At 42.9% G+C, this 21799-nt stretch overlaps 1 protein-coding gene across 4 annotated transcripts; it reads left to right on the forward strand.

Annotated features, from left to right (window-relative positions):
• Positions 1-10765: 10765 nt before the first annotated feature.
• PSMG1 (proteasome assembly chaperone 1) lies at positions 10766-21435 on the forward strand. 4 transcript variants are annotated; one of them, XM_064578785.1, is made up of 8 exons: positions 10768-10945; positions 11149-11166; positions 12213-12319; positions 13450-13601; positions 15554-15616; positions 18356-18554; positions 19370-19506; positions 21227-21435. In XM_064578785.1, exons 1-8 carry the CDS (start codon positions 10812-10814, stop codon positions 21299-21301), a joined length of 885 nt encoding a protein of 294 aa, XP_064434855.1. In that variant the 5' UTR covers positions 10768-10811; the 3' UTR covers positions 21302-21435. The 4 variants fall into 4 exon arrangements, with proteins under 4 accessions (XP_064434862.1, XP_064434855.1, XP_045758396.1 ...); XM_064578792.1 differs by lacking the exon at positions 15554-15616 and having other exon boundaries at positions 10766-10945; XM_045902439.3 differs by lacking the exon at positions 11149-11166 and having other exon boundaries at positions 10769-10945.
• The last annotated feature ends 364 nt before the right edge of the window (positions 21436-21799 follow it).

Raw genomic sequence — 21799 nt, forward strand, 5'->3', positions numbered from 1 at the left:
TAGAGAGTTGTAGCTAAAAAGTGAATTAATTTTATAATACGAAAATGGGGAGAAAGAACTTACGTTTGGGAAAAGGCACTTCAAATCCTAGAATTGCAAATGAAAAAGGAGGTATGAAACAAGCCAATAAAAAGGCCATCTTGAAGGTATTACCGTCCAAAAATATTCAAGAATAAGACTTGTCACTAAATCTTCACACTCCATTGGTTGCTGACATCTTAGGTAACAGTTCTTAGAACAGCCTTGGGTTCATACTACATTCCCTCCCCCTCTTCTAGCCTTTTTTTTTCTTTAGAATAATCAGAAGACAATTTGTTAATTTCAGTGTATCATTTTAAAAACTACGTGGAAAGGACTTCAGTCTCTCGTCAGTGCACATTGAATTTGATTGTGCCCCCTGAAAAAAATGAGAGGTTTGTGTATCGGTAGAATGCAAGAACATTGTTCAGGGTGCTGACAGTAATGTTTTCCCTTCTACTCAGTTGTATTGTTTTTTTTTGAGTAACTTTTAAATGGCTAGAACAGGTCTGTTTGACTTGCCCTTCATAGCTGAAATACCAGCTCCGTCCTTTTCATCCATGTTAAGTCAGCACGTTTCCTTTATTCAGCATCTCGGAGTTGTCCACAAACACTTCAGTATCTTACGTTGTATGGAAATTGTAGTTGAGTTGTTTTCTGGTGTGATGTATTGGGACACAGCACCCTCACTGCGGGAGAACTCTCCGTTACTATGTAAGTCCATCTCTCAACTTCTGCTGTGGATAACAGGATGTAATAAAGCAGAAACTGTAAGAAACTTGCAACGTCACTGTTTAAAGACTGTCTGATTCTAGTATTTGGGAACAAAGACCAAACCAAGTAAAATTTGTCAACGCTAGGGAGAAAATGGAACATTGTGGAAAAATCTAGCCCAACAACTAGATTAGCAAGTGCCAATACCACTTGGTAGCTCAAAAGTTGTGAATTAATGGAGAGGATTAAAGTGTAAAGACAATAATGGTGAGGGCTGTGTTGTCTTTTCTCACTTTTTAATTAAGATTTTTGTAGCTATTTTCTTAAATTATAGGTGTTGCTGAAGGGTACGTGGGGATTCTCAAAGTTGGGGAGATTTTTACTAGTCACTAATAATCTGCCAAGCTGGTTCCTTAATACATTGTGAATTTGGTGGAAAAATATCAAGACTTTTACTTGGTGTCTCCTTAAGGATTCTTGTATGGATCTGATGTAGGGAGGTTGGATGGGGACAATTAAAACATCGGGGTCTTACAGATCTGCAGGCTCTGTCTTTGGCAGCATGTAAGTAACTGTAGCGTATACATCTATTTGTCACGACTGATCGTTTCATTGAATTATCAGTGTTTGAGCATATTTTCTGGTCATGCTCTAGTTTTTAAGGTAAGTTTTGTCATTTATTAAAACCTTTAATGGAATTTGAACTCCTGAAGAGGCATTCTGACTGACCTAACTGACATGAGATGACCAGTTACAGTTTGCCTGGATTGGAGCAGCCAGCCTGGCCTACAGGAATATTATCTAGAGGTTATTACCTTTTTTGATCTGTGGTTAAGTGTTAAAACGATCTTTCATTTTTAATATATTGAAGGTAATTTTCTAGGTGTTGATCCGTACTTAGTCCTCGGACTGTATGCACACATTCAGTTCGCCTGTGAAATTCTAACCATTTCACTGGAGCTGGTCAAAAAGGCAAATCTTTAATTTTCCACTCCCACACAAGAGACTCAAACTTTTCTAAATTAACTCATTACCACATCTCACGACTCTCAGTTGTCATCTAGGAACCAGTTTTAATTTACTTTTTTAAGTCAATTACTAACTAAAATAGTAGAGTATAATAAATTTAATGTTATCCTAACATTTTTTTTTTAAACTACTTCAAGCCTTCTAGCTGATTAATTCTATAAGGTCTGCAATAGGCAGTCGATTTCCCTTGCAACTCATCTTTACTCTTAAACAGCTCATTTTTCTCTCTCAAACCACTGTCCATTTGTGATTTCTTATGCAGGCAGAATGCAGGGCCACGCCCTGTCGTATGGGCCGAGGGGGGCAGAAGGGAGTTGAAAGATGGGCCTGAGAGGGAGTTGTCCTTGGATTGTCTGTGCCCTGCTGCTTTTCATTAGGGAAGTAATAAAGTAGCTTGAAAACCAGGGTTGATTTCTGATACCTTACCCTGCGCAACAGTTTAAAATGCTTTGAGATCTCTCTCAAGAAGTTCATTAAACCCAGAAACCAATATTGCACTGTATGTTAACAAAAATTGAAATTTAAAAAGTTCAGTAAACAGTTATAGGATCCCTGAATTCATACTTCGTAGAGCTTTTGTCAAATTTTTAGGGAAAAAAAAAAACAACTGTAGTAGCCATCACAAGTCTTTGAGAATCATGACTGTTACCAGTTAACTTTTCTGGGGATGAGAGAAAGCCTTAGAGTGATGAGCTCCATTAGCTGTCAAAGCCAAACAAAATTCTGTGGTGCCATCACTGAGTGTGTTGAATACTTTAAATAGAGGAACTTAAGTGCATCTGTTCAACAATAAAAGTGACCAAGCTAGCAAAGAACAGCTCTTGATTCTGGAATTATTTCTGACAATCTCCAGACCTGAGGTGGCCATACTGTAGAAGCTGACTTCTCAGTGTTACCAACTCCCCCAGAAAACAGAAGGGTGTTCAGCTCGGGGAGTTACAGAAAACACAGAGACTTCCTGGCGTATGGGATCTTTTTGGAAACCTGTGCTTTGGGAGGGATGAATATCAGTGATAAATGATGTTTTGCTTCCTGAGTTTTGATCATTTCATTGCTTCTCAGTGAAGGGCAGACAAGAAAGAAGGCATCTCTACTAGCTCTGATGAAAGCCTTGCTCGAGAGAGGTTACTGTGATTTGCAACTGAAAGGTTTCCCCTCTGTGGATTTACCACGAGCCACAGCAACCAATAATGTCAGTACTTCAAAAGTATGTGAAATAGGCTAGTACATTTTCATTCTGATTCAGACATGCTTCCATCTTTTTCCATTCTCAGATTTGTTTTTCATACTCCACAAGTAAAATGCTGATGAGATTGAAAATTTTCATGCTTCTACGGCAATGATGTGAAGTTTATTTTGGATCTAGGAGAACAGTTTTGTATTAAGTATCATAATTGGAATATGATTAGTCCTTAAAATAGAGAAACTAGAGATTAATTGCTTTGAATCAAAACTGTAATGTCTACATCCAAGTTCCTTCTATTCAACACAGACCATCTTAAAGCACACAGTGATACAATTTAAAGTGGCCATCTCGGTGAACCGTGATGGTACTGCTGCAGATGGGAAGTTCTACTCTAGGAACGAGGTTTTTGCCATATCCAAATAGGAGAGCAGTGATGCCTCAAGCTCTCATTGACTGCCCCAAATCACCTGACTGACCAAGACCATCTGGGGCAGGAGGACTTGGGGGATGGTACTGACCTGTTAGTATTCAGTGACGCTATCACAAGTGTATTGTTAGAGCAGTGTCCTCCAAAAGTTTTAAGCTTGTACCCTAACATACAAATTGGACTTGATCCTGTATATATTTCTAAAAACTGTTTGTAGTTTTCTCAAGGAGAATAAAGCACTTTATAATTTACCAAGTTCTCTAATAAAATTAACACTGACTTACATGTATGCATTATTATTTTAATTTCCCACACTGTCACTCTTCTGTCTTCCTGAGTGCTTACATCTTTATTCTGTGACATTCCCATTGTAGGGCTAAGACTAGAGTTACAGCTTCATCAAGTTGGAGTGGCTGTGCACAGTAGAATTGACTCCGTTATCCACCCCAACATGGTTACATACTTGAAGTGCAGATTTTCTTAAAGTACTTTAAAAAGCCCACTTAGAGTTTCTTTTGTAGGATCTTGTTTCCCCTGATTTTGGATTACAAATAAGCATTTATTAAAATGAGATTGTATTTACTGGGCTCCTAAATTTCAACAGTATATCAAGAAGGAATTAGTTGCTGCCACTTAAGTCCTTTTGTCCCACGGAAGTGTTCAGTTGTGCTAGGATTTTATCTATACTATCAACTGGATATGTTGTTGGGAATGAACTGGTTACCTACTTTTAGTGTTTCAACATGCAAATGGAAGTAGTTGAGCGATGCTGGTTGTCTTCATCCTGCGTAGGCCAGATGTCACCTTAATTTTGTTACATATATACAAGAACGTTTGTCTGTTGTAGCCTATTAATTCACATTCTAGTATTTGCCTAACATTGACTTAATGTGCTGAAGATTCACTTTGGATCTAGGATTGCTTTGCAGACACATTAGTTGGTGATTTTAAACGTTCCTGAGAAAAGGCCTTTCTGAAAACACTGCGGGCCGTGCACTTTCTCATGGTCTCTGCTTCTTGTTGGAGTGACCGCACAGAGCCCGGCCAGGCAGGGGAGGCTGTGCTGCCCAGCAGTCCGTGATGATGAACTTAGCCGTTGAAAATGCCATTTTTGCAATGCCTGGGGACTTATATTGAACAAACCACCTTTAGAAATAGAATTTCACTGGAAAAGTATAGAAGTCACGTAACTGGCAAAAGGGACTGATGCATTTTGGGGGAGTTGCTTTTAGTACAGGAGTTCTAACCTCTTCTGGGAGAACTCTAACAGGTCTTGGAGAAAGCACAAGCACATCTATGAAGTGAGTTTCACAGACTGAGGGTAAAACCTGAAGGGCTTTCCTTTTGAGAGCAGAAGATCTTTTCCTCAGTTCTCATTCTGTTAATGAACCTGTCAATCAACAGAAGCCCATTTTCACCTCTACTCATTTGCGCTTGGTGGCAGAAGGGCAAACCTCTCCGTTCCTAAAGGAAAAACTAGGAAGGTTGGGTGGTTGGGAGTTTCACTGCGATAGAATAATAGCATTACTTGAGAGCTGACAAAAATGAGTCCTTATTTCCTCATCCTTAGTGTTTCAAAGGGATAGAGTGGGAGAGAGAGTCCAGATGGGGAGAGTGAGTATTTCAGTGGTCTCTAGCCTGTTCTTACCAACTGCTGAATGTCTGCACACGAGGTGGGGTCCCACAAACTCACCCCCCAGCGAGGCTTGTGTGCCTTTAAAACAGTTCTGGATAGCTTGACTTAATGGCTGCAAGGCTAGATTGCCAACAGGTAAGTCCTGTCAGCGGCAGAACTTCAGGTGCATTTTTATCAAGAAATACAGGTTTTGCCTGCTATCTGAAAGTAGGGCGTTCCTGTGAAACTTCATAAGCCCAAATGGGATAAAGCAAAGACGCAACTACCATTAATATATATGGAAAAAATTGAGGGCATTTGCAGACTTTGAAAAATCACCTCTCAGGCTTCTCTGATACCTTAGGACCTATCTTACTAATGGATGCACAAAAATCAGTGTAGATCAAGCCCAGATGCTCAGACCGTTCAAGAGCTCTGGCAGCACGGGGAGGAGCTTGGTGGGCCACCCTTGGCGCTCAAGCTGTGTGCTGCCTCTGTATAGAGGCTCTCAGCAAAACCAACACCAAGCACTATTTGAGCTTCTTGCTCCCCCCCTTTTTTAAAGATTTTATTTATTTGAGCGAGCCCAAGCAGGGGGAGCAGCAGGCAGAGGTAGAGGGAGAAGCACGCTCCCCGCGGAGCAGGGAGCCCGATGCGGGACGTGATCCCAGGACTCTGGGATCATGACCTGAGCCGAAGGCAGGCGCTTAACCGACTGAGCCACCCTGGCGCCACCTCCCCCTTTTTTTTTGTTAATAAAAGTGAAATCCTCTTCTATTTCTTTCGGTTAGCAAAACCAGGTAGATCTTTTGTAAAAGCGAAGTGACATTGTGTGAACTTTCAAAAAGCCTAGGAGTGCATTAATTAATCCTGTATTTGAAATCTGAAAATCTGGCTTTGAGACATTGGCAGAATAAAACTGATTTGAGCCCACCTAAGCTGGTAAACGTGGAGTAGCGGGCACAACATCATGGGGCTCCTCAGCACAACTGGGATGTCTCTCAGGCCACACTTGGCAAATTGCCTCTCCAGAGTACTTTCAGTCCTGCTCGATGGATTCTTCCACAGTTCCTAGCTCTCAGCTACAATAACACTCCTCAAAGGAAGCTTTCCTTGCCCTGTGACTGTATTCTTACGGCCCCCCTGCACCTCTTCGTTCTTACAGCAACCAGAGTTAACATGTATAGAATTAGTTTGTTTTGGATTCTTTATCCTGATCCTCTGGATGCCTGGCCTATACCTAGCTCAGAAAATTGTTATTCAAATAATAATGAAACCAGGATTTAATAATCCCAGTTATGTAAAAATGCTCAAATATTTGAAAAATGGATCTAGGATTAAAACCATATTTTAGTTAGATAAAATGAATAGGCAATTCCTTCTTCTCTACTGGTTCATGTTTGTTTTGACTAAAGGTGTTGGAATTCAAACTTCAAGGACCTTCTTGAGGCAGAGCTGTTGCCGCCTGCGTCCACAGAGTCACGATGGCATTGCCTTCTCTTGGAGGTTCTAGGAACATTATTTCAGAACTCCTATTGAATATCCTAAAGTAGTTCAACAGAGAAATCTGAAATGATACCAAGAATTTAGTGCTTTATGATGCTGAAGATACATTTTCACCAGTCTGATCCTGTTCTAAGTAGCAGTTGTCCTTGCAGATTAGAAAGTATGCCATGTGGCATACTACTCAAGACTCCCTTTTGTTGATAAGGAAATGGGAGGTTCTATCAAGGTCAAGAACATGTAGTATTCCTGATGAGAATCAGTTGAGTTTTTTACTTAGCCATGTGAGTAACTTTTGAGTTTATTGTTTAGGAATGTGTTACTGAGGAATTGTAAGTAGTAGTAAAATCTTGTGTTACAAGGTTTTTGCATTTACATGAACTTTCACTCGTTTTTCAGAATCTGTTCCTAGAGACAGAGAACCCAATACAAAAGTGAGAACATGTATGCATAATCAGAAGGCTGCAGTGCAAATGCCTAGTGAAAGTCTGAAAGCAAACATGGTGCCTGAGAAAGTTCTCCGCAGATGTGCCGCTGTGCCTGCAAATAAAATAAAAATAATGAGTAATCTCAAGGAAACGATTTCAGGACCAGAAAATGCCTGGATTAGGAAGAGCTGCAGAAAGCTGCCGCATCGAAATGCTTCTGATGTGGCTAAGAAAAAATTACTGTTTATAAAGAGGATGATACCACCATAAATTCTGACAGTGAAAAAGAGCTAGAAGATATTAATAGCAAAACGCTTTCTTTCAGGCAGTTCAGATCCTGGAAAGCAAAAGACAATAGTTACTATGGGAATGTATAAGCGGGATCAGGGGCCACAAGTAAACCGGCAGTTGCATTCTGCTTCGAGCTCTAAAGTTAATCCCTTGTTGGCTCCTTTTTGGGGAGTTTTCTAAAAGCCATAATCCAGCGGGTCACAGTGGGAGGAAGCCTTCCTTCCAGTGATCCCTGGTACAGACACCCACTACAGAGAAGTGGAGAGAAGAGACAAGTGGCCTGTCCTAAGATTGTTCCTTTTCAGAAAGGAAGGGCCTTCAAGAAATCTCTTGATTCCTGGGCGCCTGGGTGGCTCAGATGGTTAAGCGTCTGCCTTCGGCTCAGTTCATGATCCCAGGGTCCTGGGATCGAGTCCCACATCGGGCTCCCCGCTAGCGGGGAGCCTGCTTCTCCCTCTGACCCTCTCCCCTCTCATGCTGTTTCTCTCTCGCTCGCTCTCTAAAAAATAAATAAAATCTTAAAAAAAAAAAAAAAGAAATCTCTTGATTCCTTAGAGGAAAAAAATAATGGGAAGTGTACAGGCTCTGTAGCAAAAACTTCAAGGACTGAAAAAAAAAAAAAAAAAAGGTCAAAATCGCAACCTGATGCTAATTTTAAGGGTTCAGACCAGCACGGCTACGGTGTGTCATTACTGCAGTAAGGGGGAAAAAAGTAGGCACATTTCAAGAGAAGTGCCACTGAGCCCAATAGACTTTTGAGCGAAGCAAATACTTTCATAAGATCCAGTCCCTAGAATTCATAACCTCAAAAGTCAAAAACAACTTAAACTAGAAGGACCTGGGGATTCAATGATGGGGATGTTGATAGTCGAGTTCTGAAACAGAGTGTGGGGAACAGGCAATTAGGGAAAATCCATTAATGTCTTATTTTGTTTATAATACTGGAATTCATACCGAATGGTGACCACTTGATATGACTAATTCAGGGAATATATATTTTTCTATGAAGGCTATGAATGTGACTATCACAACTCCTTTTCCTCATTTTTACTTGCACATAACAGCATTTACAGAGATGCCAAAATGTGCCTCATTATGGGGCAAGGTCTTAGTTTTAACCAGTTAGAAAATAAAAGGTATAGATGAAGATCAAAAGAGTCATATTTTTGGATGATACAGTGACATCCTCTTATGTTTCTCTACAGCACCTTAAAAATTAGTGCTTTATGTACACTTTGAGCAAATTAATTACAATCTCATCACAACAAACTTTAACGACAGCATGTGTGGGCTCTTGTGGCCTTTGCTAGGATTAGAAAATCTGATCTTGATACTATAAAGAATTCTTTGCAGTGAGGTTTAATTTGTTAACAGGTATTTGTTGAAATTAAGATCACCAGATTAAATGAATGCACTGTTGAATCTTTTTAACATAGTGACATGCTATTGGAAAAATGAGTTGTTAGAAGCAAGTTGCTTTCCCATTTAAAAATATCTGTGAATATTAATATATGATTTGCATGTGTAAATCTGAAAAAGTAAAATACAGAAAACTGAGGGTTTCTATTCCTTTTTCATTAAAAGACTAATGTAATGCATATATTTTGGTTATACAGATAGACCCAAGTGTCTAGATTACTTGAGAAGTTTGTGGTTGCATGTCTGCTTAAAAAAAAAGGCTTTTTGTCCTTTTTTTTTGCCCTTAGCGTAAGCCAGGATATTTCTAACCTACAGAGTCTGTGTCCTTTGCTCTGTTTGTGGTAATACTTTCATCTGAAATACGATACCAGTATCTTGTTACTCGTACAGGTGAGAAAAGGAAGAATTCCTAATAAACTGCTAATATTTTGAGGCGCATGGGGTTTGATTTTTGATTGCTAATGAAATGTTTAGACCGATTTCCACTCCCATATTTACCCTTAATTTTATAGAAATTTCTCATTGGGGCTGTTATATCCTCAACAAATACCATAAAATGAAAATATCTAAGTCTCGGTTAAGACTGTCTTATGCAAAATTTCTTGTCAATTTCAATGTAATCAAAGAACTTGTTTTCAATTTACAACGTTCTGTGATGGTGTTAATTTCCGTCAGCACTTGAGGAGGTGTCACCAGCCTTCTTTTGTAACGGAATCTCTGCTGGTTTAGTACTTAAACTGAACATCTATTTGCCTTTTTTTTGAAGTGCTTGGCCTAAATTTATTGTAACGGCATGAAATAAGCATTTGCTTAAAACTTAACATTATTGTAAAACTCTCTCTGAAATGTACGCAGAATTTAAATCACAGGCCAAATGTATTATTATTACCCTACTCATAATTTTAATCAACTTTCTAGAAATGACTTCTTCGTAATGTAACTGTGAAATCAAATCGCGGTCAATTTTACTGGTAAAAATGACAAGTTACTTTATTCGACAAAAGGACTAAGACAAAGTGATAGCCAAACATCCTTTTTATTCTGCAATTCAGTCATTCTGTAAAACAACCCGGGAGTATCAGTGTAGCTTAAAAATATCACATTGGTAACCTTGCTAACTACTCGCAAAGTTTCCCAAGCTCTCACTGCATAGCAATTTGGTCATACTGTTTATACTTAAATGTTCAAATTTCGCTTCAAACCCCAAATTTTCACTTTGCAGTAATATGTAAAACTGCGGAAACGGACTTAATGTACATGCTTCTGTTGATATTATTTCTCCACTCTTAAAACAAGGTATTTGTAGCAGCCTTCTGAGATTCTTTTCAGTACCTCAAGAGGTTCTGCCTGACAGCACCTTGTAGGTCTTTACCGGCAGTGTTCCAAAATGTAAGCAGTGTTCTCTCGGTGAGCGGATTTTTACGTTTCGCCGCAATGCTGGCCATCGCCCTTGAACCTGCACAGCTGTCCCTCCCGCCTCCTGCTCCCAGGGCTCCGCGAACTCGGTCTTCCAGCGCGTTCTAACGAAGAGAACCGCTTCGGGAACAAGTGCATCCTTGCTTAGCAATGAAAGGCTATTTAAGGCGACAATAAATTTTGTATGGGAAACGGCCACGTTTTAAAAAAGAAGTAACTATTTTCGCATTCTCATAAACTCTTCCAGATCGGCTTGACAATCATCAGCTTTCGAAATGTGAATTCTTACTGCCAGAGTAAAAGTTGCACTTTACACCACCACGAAGCGCTGTGTTTCTTCCGCCCTCGGTCCGCAGCACGGCCCCCCTCCCGCCCCGCCCCGCCCCGCCGGAGAAGGGGAACGGACACCGGGTGAAGGATCGCAGGGGAGCGGGGCTGGTTTCTCCCGGGAGCCGGCGGCCGAGCCCCGCTCCTCTCCTCCGTGCGTCACCCGCCGGCACAGGACGCTCCGGACCCCGCCCCGCGCTGGCCTCCCTCGCCCCAGTCGTCCGACCTCTCGGTGTCCCCGCGGGCGCAGGCTCCGAGACAGGACGCTCGGGATTGGCGCGGCCGCAGGGGCCCGGCGCGCGTGCGCGGGGGCGTGGCGTGGGGGCGGTGCTTAGGGCGCGGGGGCGGGGCAGGGGACGTGGTGGTGCGCGGCGGGGGGCGGGGGCGCATGCGCCGTGTGGGGCGCCGCGGGCCGGCCGGGACGAGGGCGGGGATGCCATGGCGGCCACGTTCTTCGGCGAGGTGGTAAAGGCCCCGTGCCGGGCTGGGACGGAGGACCAGGAGGAGGAGGAAGAGGGGAGGAGGGAGACGGCCGAGGACAGGGAGGTCCGGCGGCAGCTGGCTCGGAAGAGGTGAGGTCCGGCCGGCGGGGCGGGCTGGCGCCGGCCTGCTGCGGCCTCGGTGGCGAGGGTGCCGCCAGGGCTTCCTTTGCGGGGACTTGGCGGCCCCCCTCTGCCCCCATAACGGGTTCTCGGGCGGGCCTCGTGTGCCTGCTTCCTGGACGTAGGACAGCTCTCTTACAGCCCTTTCATCCCCCGCCGCGCTCTTCCGTTAGCCTCGGTGTCCGTGGCAGGTGGGTAACGCGTCTCTTCAAAAAGAGATTGGAGAAAATAGTAAAATGACCCTCCACCCCTACCCGGTGAATTCAGCAGCTGTGACGATTTCGCCCCGTGTGTTTTATCCCCCACCACCTGTTGTGTCACTTTCACCTCTCCATTTTTCAGAGTGCACCTCAAACGATGCCGGCGGTTTTTGGCATACGTTATTATCACCCTAACAAAATAAACGATTTTTGATACCATTTAGCAGCCAGGCGTGTCCAGACTTACTCAGGAGTCTCAAACATGAGGTTTTACGGTGAGTTTGTGTAAATCAGAATCAAGGTCCACACGTTCCTTTTAGACTTCGGACTCTTGAGCTGCCTGTCATTTAGAGCAGCCCCTTCTTCTCACCCCTGCGGAGACAACACCCCTAGTTGTTCTGTAGGGTGTCCCACACTCTTAAATTGGTCTGATTTAACCTGGTGTCCCTGACCAGCATTCCGTAGGTGGATGTTCCCTTTGGAGGAGTGGTCCGATGCAAGTTCAGTATTTTGCTGGCAGGAAGGTGGTAACCTGCCATTTCTTATTGCCCACTGTACCCGTTTGTGCCCCTTTGGGGGATGCTTAGATTGGGCAGTGGGTCAGGTGGACAGCCTGATCTCCGCTGTGGAGTTCTCCATGAATTTTGCGTCGGATGGTTTTATCGGTTAGTTATTGTTGCCTGAATCTGTTGTTTCCTTTAGATGATAATTACATTCTTTATGAAATTAAAGCGTGCAGGGGCGCCTGGGTGGCTCAGACGGTTGGGCGTCTGCCTTCGGCTCAGGTCATGATCCCGGGTCCTGGGATCGAGTCCCGCATCGGGCTCCCTGCTCCTTGGGAGCCTGCTTCTCCCTCTCCCTCTGCCTCTCTCTCTCTCTCTGTCTCTCATGAATAAATAAATAAAATCTTTAAAAAAAAAAAAAATTAAAGCGTGCATATTGCTTATTACAGAATCATGCCTCTGGTATCCTTTTTCTCCTAATACGGTACTAATTATACTTAAGTTGCTTTAGTTTTGTCTTTTGTTTCTTGTTAGGGAGGTGCGGCTCTTTCGAAGGCAGACAAAAACATCTTTGGAAGTTTCTCTGCTGGAAAAATATCCTTGCTCCAAATTCATAATTGCTATAGGAAATAATGCAGTAGGTGAGTAGAAATGTGTTAGATTGAAAGAACAAAATCTGAGGGAGGTGGGTGGAGGGATAGGGTAACTGGGTGATGGGCATTAAGGAGGGCATGTGATGTAGTGAGCACTGGTGTTATATGCAACGGATGAATCACTGAACTCTACCTCTGAAACTAATAATACACTATATGTTAATTGAATTTAAATAAAAATTTTAAAAAGAAAAAAAACAAAATCCCTTGTTACTTATTTCTTTCCCTCATACTTCAAATGTCTGTTACTTTTTTAGAAAAAGTCATAGCAGAGTAAATTTGTATCTGAGTAAAATCTGTGCCTGCTCATGTGATACCGTCTTTTTGATAAACTTTAAAATTAAGATTTAAAGGAAGCGTGCTTCGGTTCAAGAAGTTGTAAATTCCAGGAACTGGGTTTATAGTGTGTTCAGGTATCTGCATTTCCTCAGACTCCTGGGCCTGTTTGGACCAGACTTGGGGGGAACAGAGGTGGCATGTGTACATGGCCAGTGGTTCTTAAATGTTTTTGAATTAACAGGCTCCTTTGAGAACAGGATGAGACCTCTAAAGATAATAGTGATGGTCGCTAACATTTTTGAGCACTCAAGTTTGAAGGTCTGTACATACATGACTCCCATTTGATAGGTTAACGTGAGAACAGTGCAGAGTTCAGCTAGGACAGCGTACATGAGCAGGTACGCAAACCTGTGTGATTTTAGCTGCTGCACAGGCTCTGGGGGCGAGCATTTGGGATCTCCAGTGAAGCCGATCCCTTGCCCTATCAGGTAGCCCTTGCTTGCAGGACATAGTGAGTACATGGTAAATAACTGTTGAGTCATTTATATAAAGTTTTCCCGGCCTACAATTTTCCCGCAAGTGTTACCTTCTGAGAGTGCAGTAAAGCCCAGCAGTAAACCTGTGTTCTCCGTTCCTGCCTCTGATACCAGTTGTACTTGGGCCATGGCCTTTAACTTCTTGAGGCCTCAGTTTCCTTTTCTGCAGAATGGCAGGATAAGGTCAGTGGTCTTAATGGCTCTTGTAGTTCTCAAATTCTAGAATTACTTGAAATCATTTCTGATTGTAGAAAATGCAGCTTGCAGAACCAGGCACTAACTGATGTGAATTGTTTTTCACAGCGTTTTTGTCGTCATTTGTTATGAATTCAGGAGTCTGGGAAGAAGTTGGCTGTGCTAAACTCTGGAATGAATGGTGTAGAACAACGGACACTACACATCTGTCCCCTGCAGAGGCCTTTTGTGTGTTTTATCATCTGAAATCGAGTCCCTCGGTACGTGGGACTTGGATGCTTCAGAGAGAGCTGTTTAGGCATCATTTATGTGGTGTTCGTTTGAATTTCATGTTCCTTTATATCTACTTTTGTGCTGACGAATTGTGCCTGCAGGCAGTGCTGTTATTTATATAAATATTAGTGTGGCATACACAGCATGTTGATAAAGTTCTAGGAAATTCTGAAATAACTTTGTTAGAAAAAAACCATAGACAGTAGACATTCACACCTTGCTCATTCAAAAAATTATTTCAGCTGGTAACTCTAAATGTGCAAAAATGTGTTCACTCTGTGAAAGCAGGGAGTTCTCCTTTGTGGCAGGATACCCAGGATTTAGCAAATGCTAGTATGTGCTAGAAACTCAGGTAATGTTTGTTGAACAGATGAATGCTTTATGCATTCTGAGCATAATTCTCTTGACATCGAGCTTTTACCCTAACCTGATTTGTTAAGTCCTGAAAGTCATTCTGTAGCTGATGCGGAGTGATTCCTTGTGTCCTCTTCGTTCGAATCCTAATCTTGGGTCCATTCGGAGAACATAGCATAGTGGGCGATTTGAGGGTCAGGCAGATGAGGTGGCCAGGCAGGTGCTGTGTCTCTGCACCTGCTTGTCTGACAGAGTAGCATTCTCTAGCTGCTGAGCTCCTGAACACGGGCCAGCGCAGGGGTTCAAACAATGGCAGAAACCACTGAGTCCCTATTATTATAGTGGGGCTTATTTCAAAAGGTAAGGACCAAATGTTAGCCTTGTAAACCGTAAAGTTTGATTTTTTTAGTACTTCTAGTTTGTTTTTTTTAACATGTAATCCAAAGTTATTTAAATTTGCATAAGGATTTTTATGCACAGCCAGCATTTATAGGAGATAAGAATGAGACTAATCATGTTTTTGATCTGATCTTTAGTTGGAAAGATTGTACTTTAGAATAGATGGTGAAGGTCCAGTAGGAGCAATTTCTGTCACCTCTTCTAGTCGTACCACTTATTAGTTAGATATCTCTTGATGATGCACAACCTACGTGTGTAGTTAATTACATGTCCTGTCTTTTTCTTATTCTCCATCCCCATGTACCTTTTTCCTCTTCTGTGCCTCCTTTGGGTAATTAAGTGTTAGCATTTCTGGCAATGTTTTAATAGACGACATTGTTGAGTTCTGTGGATAAGATCACTCCATGAGCATTAATAAGCAGGAATCCAACCTTTTATGGCATCGTGGCATTACAGATTATTTCACTTTGAGCATATGGGTTGGAACTTGGTTTCTAAAATAATACCGTCTTCAGAGGCATCAGTACCGTTTCACAATGCCATTTGGGCTGAGATGCTGTCCGGCTGACATTCACTCTGCTAGCACCTAGAGTTTGTATAATGCTTATATATACATATATATTTTTTTAAAGATTTATTTATTTGACAGAGACACAGCGAGAGAGGGAACACAAGCAGGGGGAGTGGGAGAGGGAGAAGCAGGCTTCCCACTGAGCAGGGAGCCCGATGTGGGGCTCGATCCCAGGACCCTGGAATCATGACCTGAGCCGAAGGCAGACGCTTAACGACTGAGCCACCCAGGCGCCCCTAATGCTTATGTTTTATAGTGTTTACATTTATTTTGTGTTTGATCTTCCCGGTATGTGACCCCCAGGAGGGCAGCAGGGCTGGTGTCATTCCTGTGTCATAAAGAAGATTCTGGTAGCATTTACTGGTAGTATATTCAGTGTCTCCTATGCAAACTGTTGTGGTCACTCCATTAACATGTACTTTATTCTTCTGTTAACTGCCAGTAGTGGTTTGATTCTTAAGTTTTAAAGATAAATAAATAAGCCAATAGCAAATTCAGAAAACAAGTGTTACCTAAAGGTTATATTAGGATTCAAATGATGCGTATATGGTGGTAGTTCAGAGTGTGTGTAAAATTCCTTTGACCTGACCAAAAACTTGGAATGGGATTTTCCAGGTCCTCCTCTGTCAGTGCAGTTGCTATGTTGCTGAAGATCAGCAGTATCAGTGGCTGGAAAAGGTAAGAGAGAAATGAAGACTGGTGAGCTCCTTTTTTTAAGGGTTCCGTGTCTTAACACTTGAGCCTACACAGCCAAATACCGAAGCAGGGAAGTATTTGTTTTTTTCTTTTTTCTTTTTAAATTATTTATTTACTTATTTATTTGAGAGAGAGAGCACAGAGGGAGAGTGAGAGGGAGAAGCAGACTTCCCGCTGAGCGGAGAGCCCAACGCAGGGCTCAGTCCCAGGATCCTGAGATCATGACCCGAGCCGAAGGCAGATACTTAACCGACTGAGCCACCCAGGCGCCCCTGTTTTTTTCTTAAAAATATCCTAGGAATTTGTTACAGAATATAAAGAATAAAATAACTCATTTAACAAATGTGCTGAAGATTATAGGTCATAGAAGCATAAAACCGTTGGATTCTTCCCAGCCGCCATATTGTTAACGTTTGAACGAAAAACAAGCTACTCGCATGAAACAGAACAGGGTCATGGCCATGGGTGCAAAATGGCGGTGCTGACCATGCAGGCTGGTGATGGCTCAGGGTTGTGAGGCAGGAAACGTGTGAGCTGCATTCAGGGGGTTGGCACTTGGCTGCTACTTGCTCCAAATTACAAAATATTATGTCCATTTGTCTTAGAATTAGGATGGCTTAATTGAGGCTTCATTTTGTGGGAAAATTGTGCATGTTTTGTGCCCAATAAAACATATTTTTCAGTGAAGAATTTAGGAATTTTAGAGAATAATCATAATTTTGGCAGTTGCATATTATTATTATTTTTTTAAGATTTTTTTTATTTATTCATTTGGGAAAGAGACAGCACGAGCAGGAGGGGAGGCAGAGGGAGAAGCAGACTCCCCAATGAGCTGGGAGTCTGATGTGGGGCTCGATTCCAGGACCCGGGGGTCACAGCCTGAGCTGAAGTCAGGCATGTGAGCCACCCAGGCGCCCCAGTTGCATATTATTTTTAAATGAAGTAGGTCTCAAATATATATCTTAGCAACATTTGAGCTTAAATCTTTGGTATATTTTTGTTTAGGTATTAAAATTAATTAGAAATAAGAAATTTGGTGTACACCTGTTTTAAACTAGGTTGGCATACTTGGAAACATTTATTAAAAGTTATTAAATACATCTTATTAAATGAGTTATTCAAGAAGGTCTGTGGACCTTCTCACAATCATATACGTGATTTTGTGTTATGTACTGATGTGTATTTTTCTAGGGAGAGTCCTTAGCTTTCCTCAGGTCTCAAAGGGTAGGAAACTGTTGTGTTAATTTTTGTTTGTGTTTAAAGATTTTATTTAGGGGCACCTGGGTGGCTTAGTCGGCTAAGCATCTGCCTTTGGCTCATGTCATGATCCAGGGTCCTGGGATTGAGCCCTGTGTCCCCGGGGAACAGCCCTCTCTCTTTAAAAAAATAAATAAAGATTTTATTTATTTATTTGAGAGAGAGAGAGCGCACAAGCAGGGGGAGCAGCAGAGGGAGAGGGAGAAGTAGACTCCCCGCTGAGCAGGGAGCCCGATGCAGGGCCCTATCCCAGGACCCTGGGATCATGACCTGAGCCGAAGGAAGATGCTTAACCAACTGAGCCACCCAGGTGCCCTAATTTGTGTTTTTAATTTAAGTAGGATGATTGTTATGTCAAAAATATTTTATTATTTTTGTACTATGGGACTTTTCTTTTCCAGAACTTAAAAACTTTAATCAGTATTTTTTTTTCCTTAGGGACACTCTGCGTCCCCCTACTGTTTGGTTCATGTCAGCCACAAAATCCTGATAAACACACAGTCTAACAGAGTGGTCAAGTGTGAATTCAGACTGTGGGTGTTCTAGGGAGGTTGATAAATTAGGCTTTGTGTGTAATGTTGTATTTCTTGAACTATTTAGTGTTTATTTACAAAGCTGTGAGATGATGAAATTAGTCTTAGAAATCATTAATGATGTGTAAAATCTGTAGTTCTGTTGTTCTTATTAGAAATAGCCATTTTCTTCTTTCGTAAAACACTTCCCAACAAGGTGGAGTGGCCTAAAGTTTACTTTTTTTCCTAAAAAAAAAAAAAATAGCTGCTTGTTTTGTTTACATCACCATAGGTTTTAAAAGCTGGAAAGGGTCCTTGGAACTTCATGAAATACGCACTTAGGAGAGAATAAAGGTCTAGAGTGATTAAAACTTGCTTATAAGCAAAATAACTTAAAAAATGCATTGAAGAAATACTGCAGTGATACAACACTATCATGAATGCACCTTGCAGCTTAGAAACATCTTTATTAAAGTGTTCTTGGACACATCAACACATGGATTAGAGAAGGGGGATCACTTCCTTTTGCTGATATTCTGCTAGTCTGAATGTAGCTTGCAAGTAAAGTGGTGTTCTTAGAAATGTCTGTATTAGAAGAGATCTCATAGTCCAGCAGCTGCTTTGCCCTGGAAGCCAGTCCTGGTGTTAGCACAGCTGCTCTGGCTGTGTTTCTTCCTGACTTCATTGACTGCACACTGCAGCCCCCTTAGGTGGGTAGTACTGTCCCCTGTTCACAGCTGAGGAAAGTGACTTAGAAAAGGTCAGCAAACTAGGAAGTGACAGACCCAAGATCAAACCTAGGTGAGGGGATGGCAGATGTGTTCTCTTTTCCACCACCTCTCCAGGGGGGGGGATATTACTGTGAAGGGTGTTAGATAAACAGCTAGAGAAATGTTTCTGTTCTGTAACAAAACTGTGTGTGTGTTTTAATTTGAGGTCATTTTTGCCTTAGGTCTTTGGCTCTTGTGCAAGGAAGAATATGCAAGTAACTCTTCTCACATGTCGACATGTTACTGACTATAAAACTTCAGAATCTATTAGCAGCCTTCATTCTCCTTTTCTGAAAGCCCTAAAAACACAGAATTTCAAAGAGCCTCCATGCTGTTCACTGCTGGAACAACCAAATATCGTACATGATCTTCCTGCAGCAGGTGGTATTAAAATTTGTAACATTTACAGTATATCTTGTTAGTGCTTTATTGGTTATTGGTTATTACTTTGACTATTAGAGGTCTTTTTAAAGTAGTTCGTTAATAATTGATACCAATGTATTGCTGTTAAACTTTAATATTTGTTGTTGCTAGTATGTTGTGTTTGAGTTCTAATGTCCACACACACAGTTACGATGTGAGAGCAGCTCAGAGTTCGTAACTGTTAGGTTGCAGAGTTGCTCTGGTTCTTTTTGGTCTGTGATAACATCATGCAAGCCGATGTTAGATGTAAATTGTTGGTGCATGAAAGTTGATAAAGTATGTTTTAATTGTCAAGATAGAAGTTTCCAGATACTGAATCTGGAGTTTCTTTAATATTTTATTTTTATTACTGTTACTAATTATACCCTAGCATCACATCAAGATGAGATTGTCCCTTACTTTTCGGTAGCTAATATAATTGTTATTTGTTAATAAGTAAGTTTTTCCCCCTTAAATGTGAAGTTTACTGGAATAAGTGGCTAATTTATTGTATTATATTCAGCGAAATTTTAATCTTGTAGTTACTTATGATGTGTCTCAGTATATTCAGGAAATGCAAAATAAGCAGTATTTGCAAAAGCAAGAAATTAGCGAAAATAAATTGGCTTTGAAAGAAAGTATGCATCATAAGTGGTTTGATATGGCAGTAAACACTTTAAGGAAAGCAATAGAGACAACTACTTTTAAAAGTAGCCTTTGTTATTTAGCGGTATTTAGTTTAAAAATTATACAGTAGAAGACTTAAGTGTTTTTTTTCCTTGTATTATTCATAGTTCTGAGTTACTGTCAAGTGTGGAAGATTCCTGCAGTTCTGTACTTGTGTTATACTGATGTGATGAAGTTAGACCTAATCACAGTTGAAGCTTTTAAGCCTATCCTTTCTTCCAGAAGCTTGAAAGGTTTGGTTAAGGTAAGGTTTTAGCTCATTGACTTAACACCTGAGTTATAACAAACTTAATAACAAATGGTAAATTTATGGTACTGATTTAAAACTTAAGGAACGCTTAGAGATCCTTTTTTTCTCAAAGTAAAGCTTTCTAATCTGGCACCGGGAATTGGATTGTCACCCTCTCTTTTAGACGTACTTCTGTAACTGGAGAAATGTTTTGTTCATGCTTTTTCATGGTAGATCAGTGCAGCGCATTGATAGAAATTCCAGATGGCTGTGTAGGAAGGTGGTTGGACTGTTCAGGAAGTTTCTGTAACTAATTCATTTGGAAGGTTGTAATATTTAAGAAGGCATTTTTGAGCACAGCATGGATCAGATTTTCAACGTTTGTTCACTTAATTTTGCATGGGACTGGCTATGTGAAGGCGAGATAAACCTGTTTCCTGCTCTCCGTGTGTGTGTGTCCCTGGGCTCTTTCACCAGAAAAGGTCATACTGGAACGTGTACACAAAAAGTTCTGCCTGTGACTTCAGGTGGTTTAGGAGCTCCTGCCTTTTCCCTAAGAGATTTGCTGAAAGGGCATGCGCCCTGGGTAAGACCTTCTCTCGTACAGGGAAGGGACGACAACAGCGACCCACAGTGGGAGTCCTGTTTGATTCTAGAGCGACCGTTGGTGTTAAGACACCTTTTCTGGCAAGGTCTGTTGGCGTTAGCTCATTGCACTTGTCTCATAAGTCAGTTGGCTTGCTAGGTGGTCAGCTCCGTGGGAATGGGGACCCGTTTGGGTATCTATCCCCAGGTCCTCAGGTACCTGGCGCCCGGAGAATGCATTCCCAGCCGTTCGGGGAGTTCGTGTAATTCAGGCATGATTTCACGGTAGCCGGAGTCCCGGACACGCTTTCTGGCGGGCCGCGTGGCTCTCGGAGGGCCTTCTGCGCGTGGGGTTCGCCTCTGGGGCTCACGGCTGTTCTGTTCCGGGTGGCCCGGCGCGCCGCGCGTCCCGGCGACTGGAAGTCGTCGTGTGGAGTCGCAGTCCACCTGCGGCTTTTAGGAGTGTTCTCTGAAGGGGAAATGGAGACACTCTGCTAAGCTCTTCGCTTCGTGCTGTAAGCGCAACGATGGCGGAGGGTGCAGCGGCCGTTGGAGGAGCGCGCTCGTCTCGCAGACGGGAGCAGACATGGCCGCCCTGAGTCCGCTCGCAGTCTGTTGGGGGGGCGGGGGGCGTGCGGCCACCGGCGTGGACTTGTCTGGCGCCGCGTGAGCGCCGCGGCCTGGCGGCGGACGGGCCGCTGTCGCGCCAGCTGGGCGGAGGCGAGCACCCGCCGCGGGTGGGCGAGCGCCGCCTGAGGAGAGGCTGGCGCCTGGGCCCGAGGTGAGGGGGCGGCAGGGGGCGCGGACGAGGCCGGCGAGTTGGGCGCGGAGGCGCGCGAGCTCCCGTGGGGGAGAGGCCGGCCTGCAGGGTCCCCTCCGCCGGAGGCCGCCGAAGGGCCGTGGAGGCCGTGAGGCGTCCCCGGAGGGTTCTGGGCCAGGGGAGGGCAGGCCGCGATGTTCCACCTGCTGGAACCCTGGGGCTCCTGAAGCGCCGAGGTGCTCGGGGCGCTGCCTCCCGAGGGAGGTTCGGGGCGGGGCCTGTTCGCTCCGCGCGCCCTTCTTGTGCGGCCTGAGTGCAGGGCTTGCGGTGGGTGCGTGGCTCCCGGGTTCTCCGTCCCACTGAACCGGCGACTTTCTTCTCGTCTTCCAGAATATTCCCCAGAGCACAGAGATACTGAAGAAACTGATGACGACAAATGAGATTCAGAGCAACATCTATACGTGATCCCAAAGATCGTTTTGTGAAGTGTTACTACCCATCCATTCCTTCGAGGGGAGCAGTGTGTATGGTTTTGTTGTTGTTGTTTCCAAGGGGGTATTTTACGGGTATACAAACAGAATAAACTTATTTTAAATTCATTATCGTTTTGGTTCCTTTTTTATGGTGCTACTCTTGACAGCTGAGATAAGCCACATGTTTTTCTTCATCCACTAGGTGGGAGTGTTGTTTTATTTGAGTATTTTATATAGTTAAAATTTTAAAAACCTACAGATAATGGGTTTTAGTAACATGTAAGCAGAGTTACTTTAGTGCAACAGTTCTGTGTGACACCTGAAAGTTATTTGTTGGCGATTATTATTTTATTAGAGGGAGAGCTGCGAGCTGGGGGAGGTGGGGAGGGGAGGAGGGAGGGGGAGAAGCAGGCTCCCCACCAAGCAGGGAGCAGGGATCCCGACCCCAGGGCTCGATCCCAGGCCCCTGGATCATGACCTGAGCTGAAAG

The sequence above is a fragment of the Mirounga angustirostris genome, unplaced genomic scaffold (genome assembly GCF_029215605.1).
Source record: "Mirounga angustirostris isolate CCGP_5_RB_7025 unplaced genomic scaffold, mMirAng1.0.hap1 SCAF_1, whole genome shotgun sequence".
In the NCBI taxonomy this organism is placed as follows: domain Eukaryota; kingdom Metazoa; phylum Chordata; class Mammalia; order Carnivora; family Phocidae; genus Mirounga; species Mirounga angustirostris.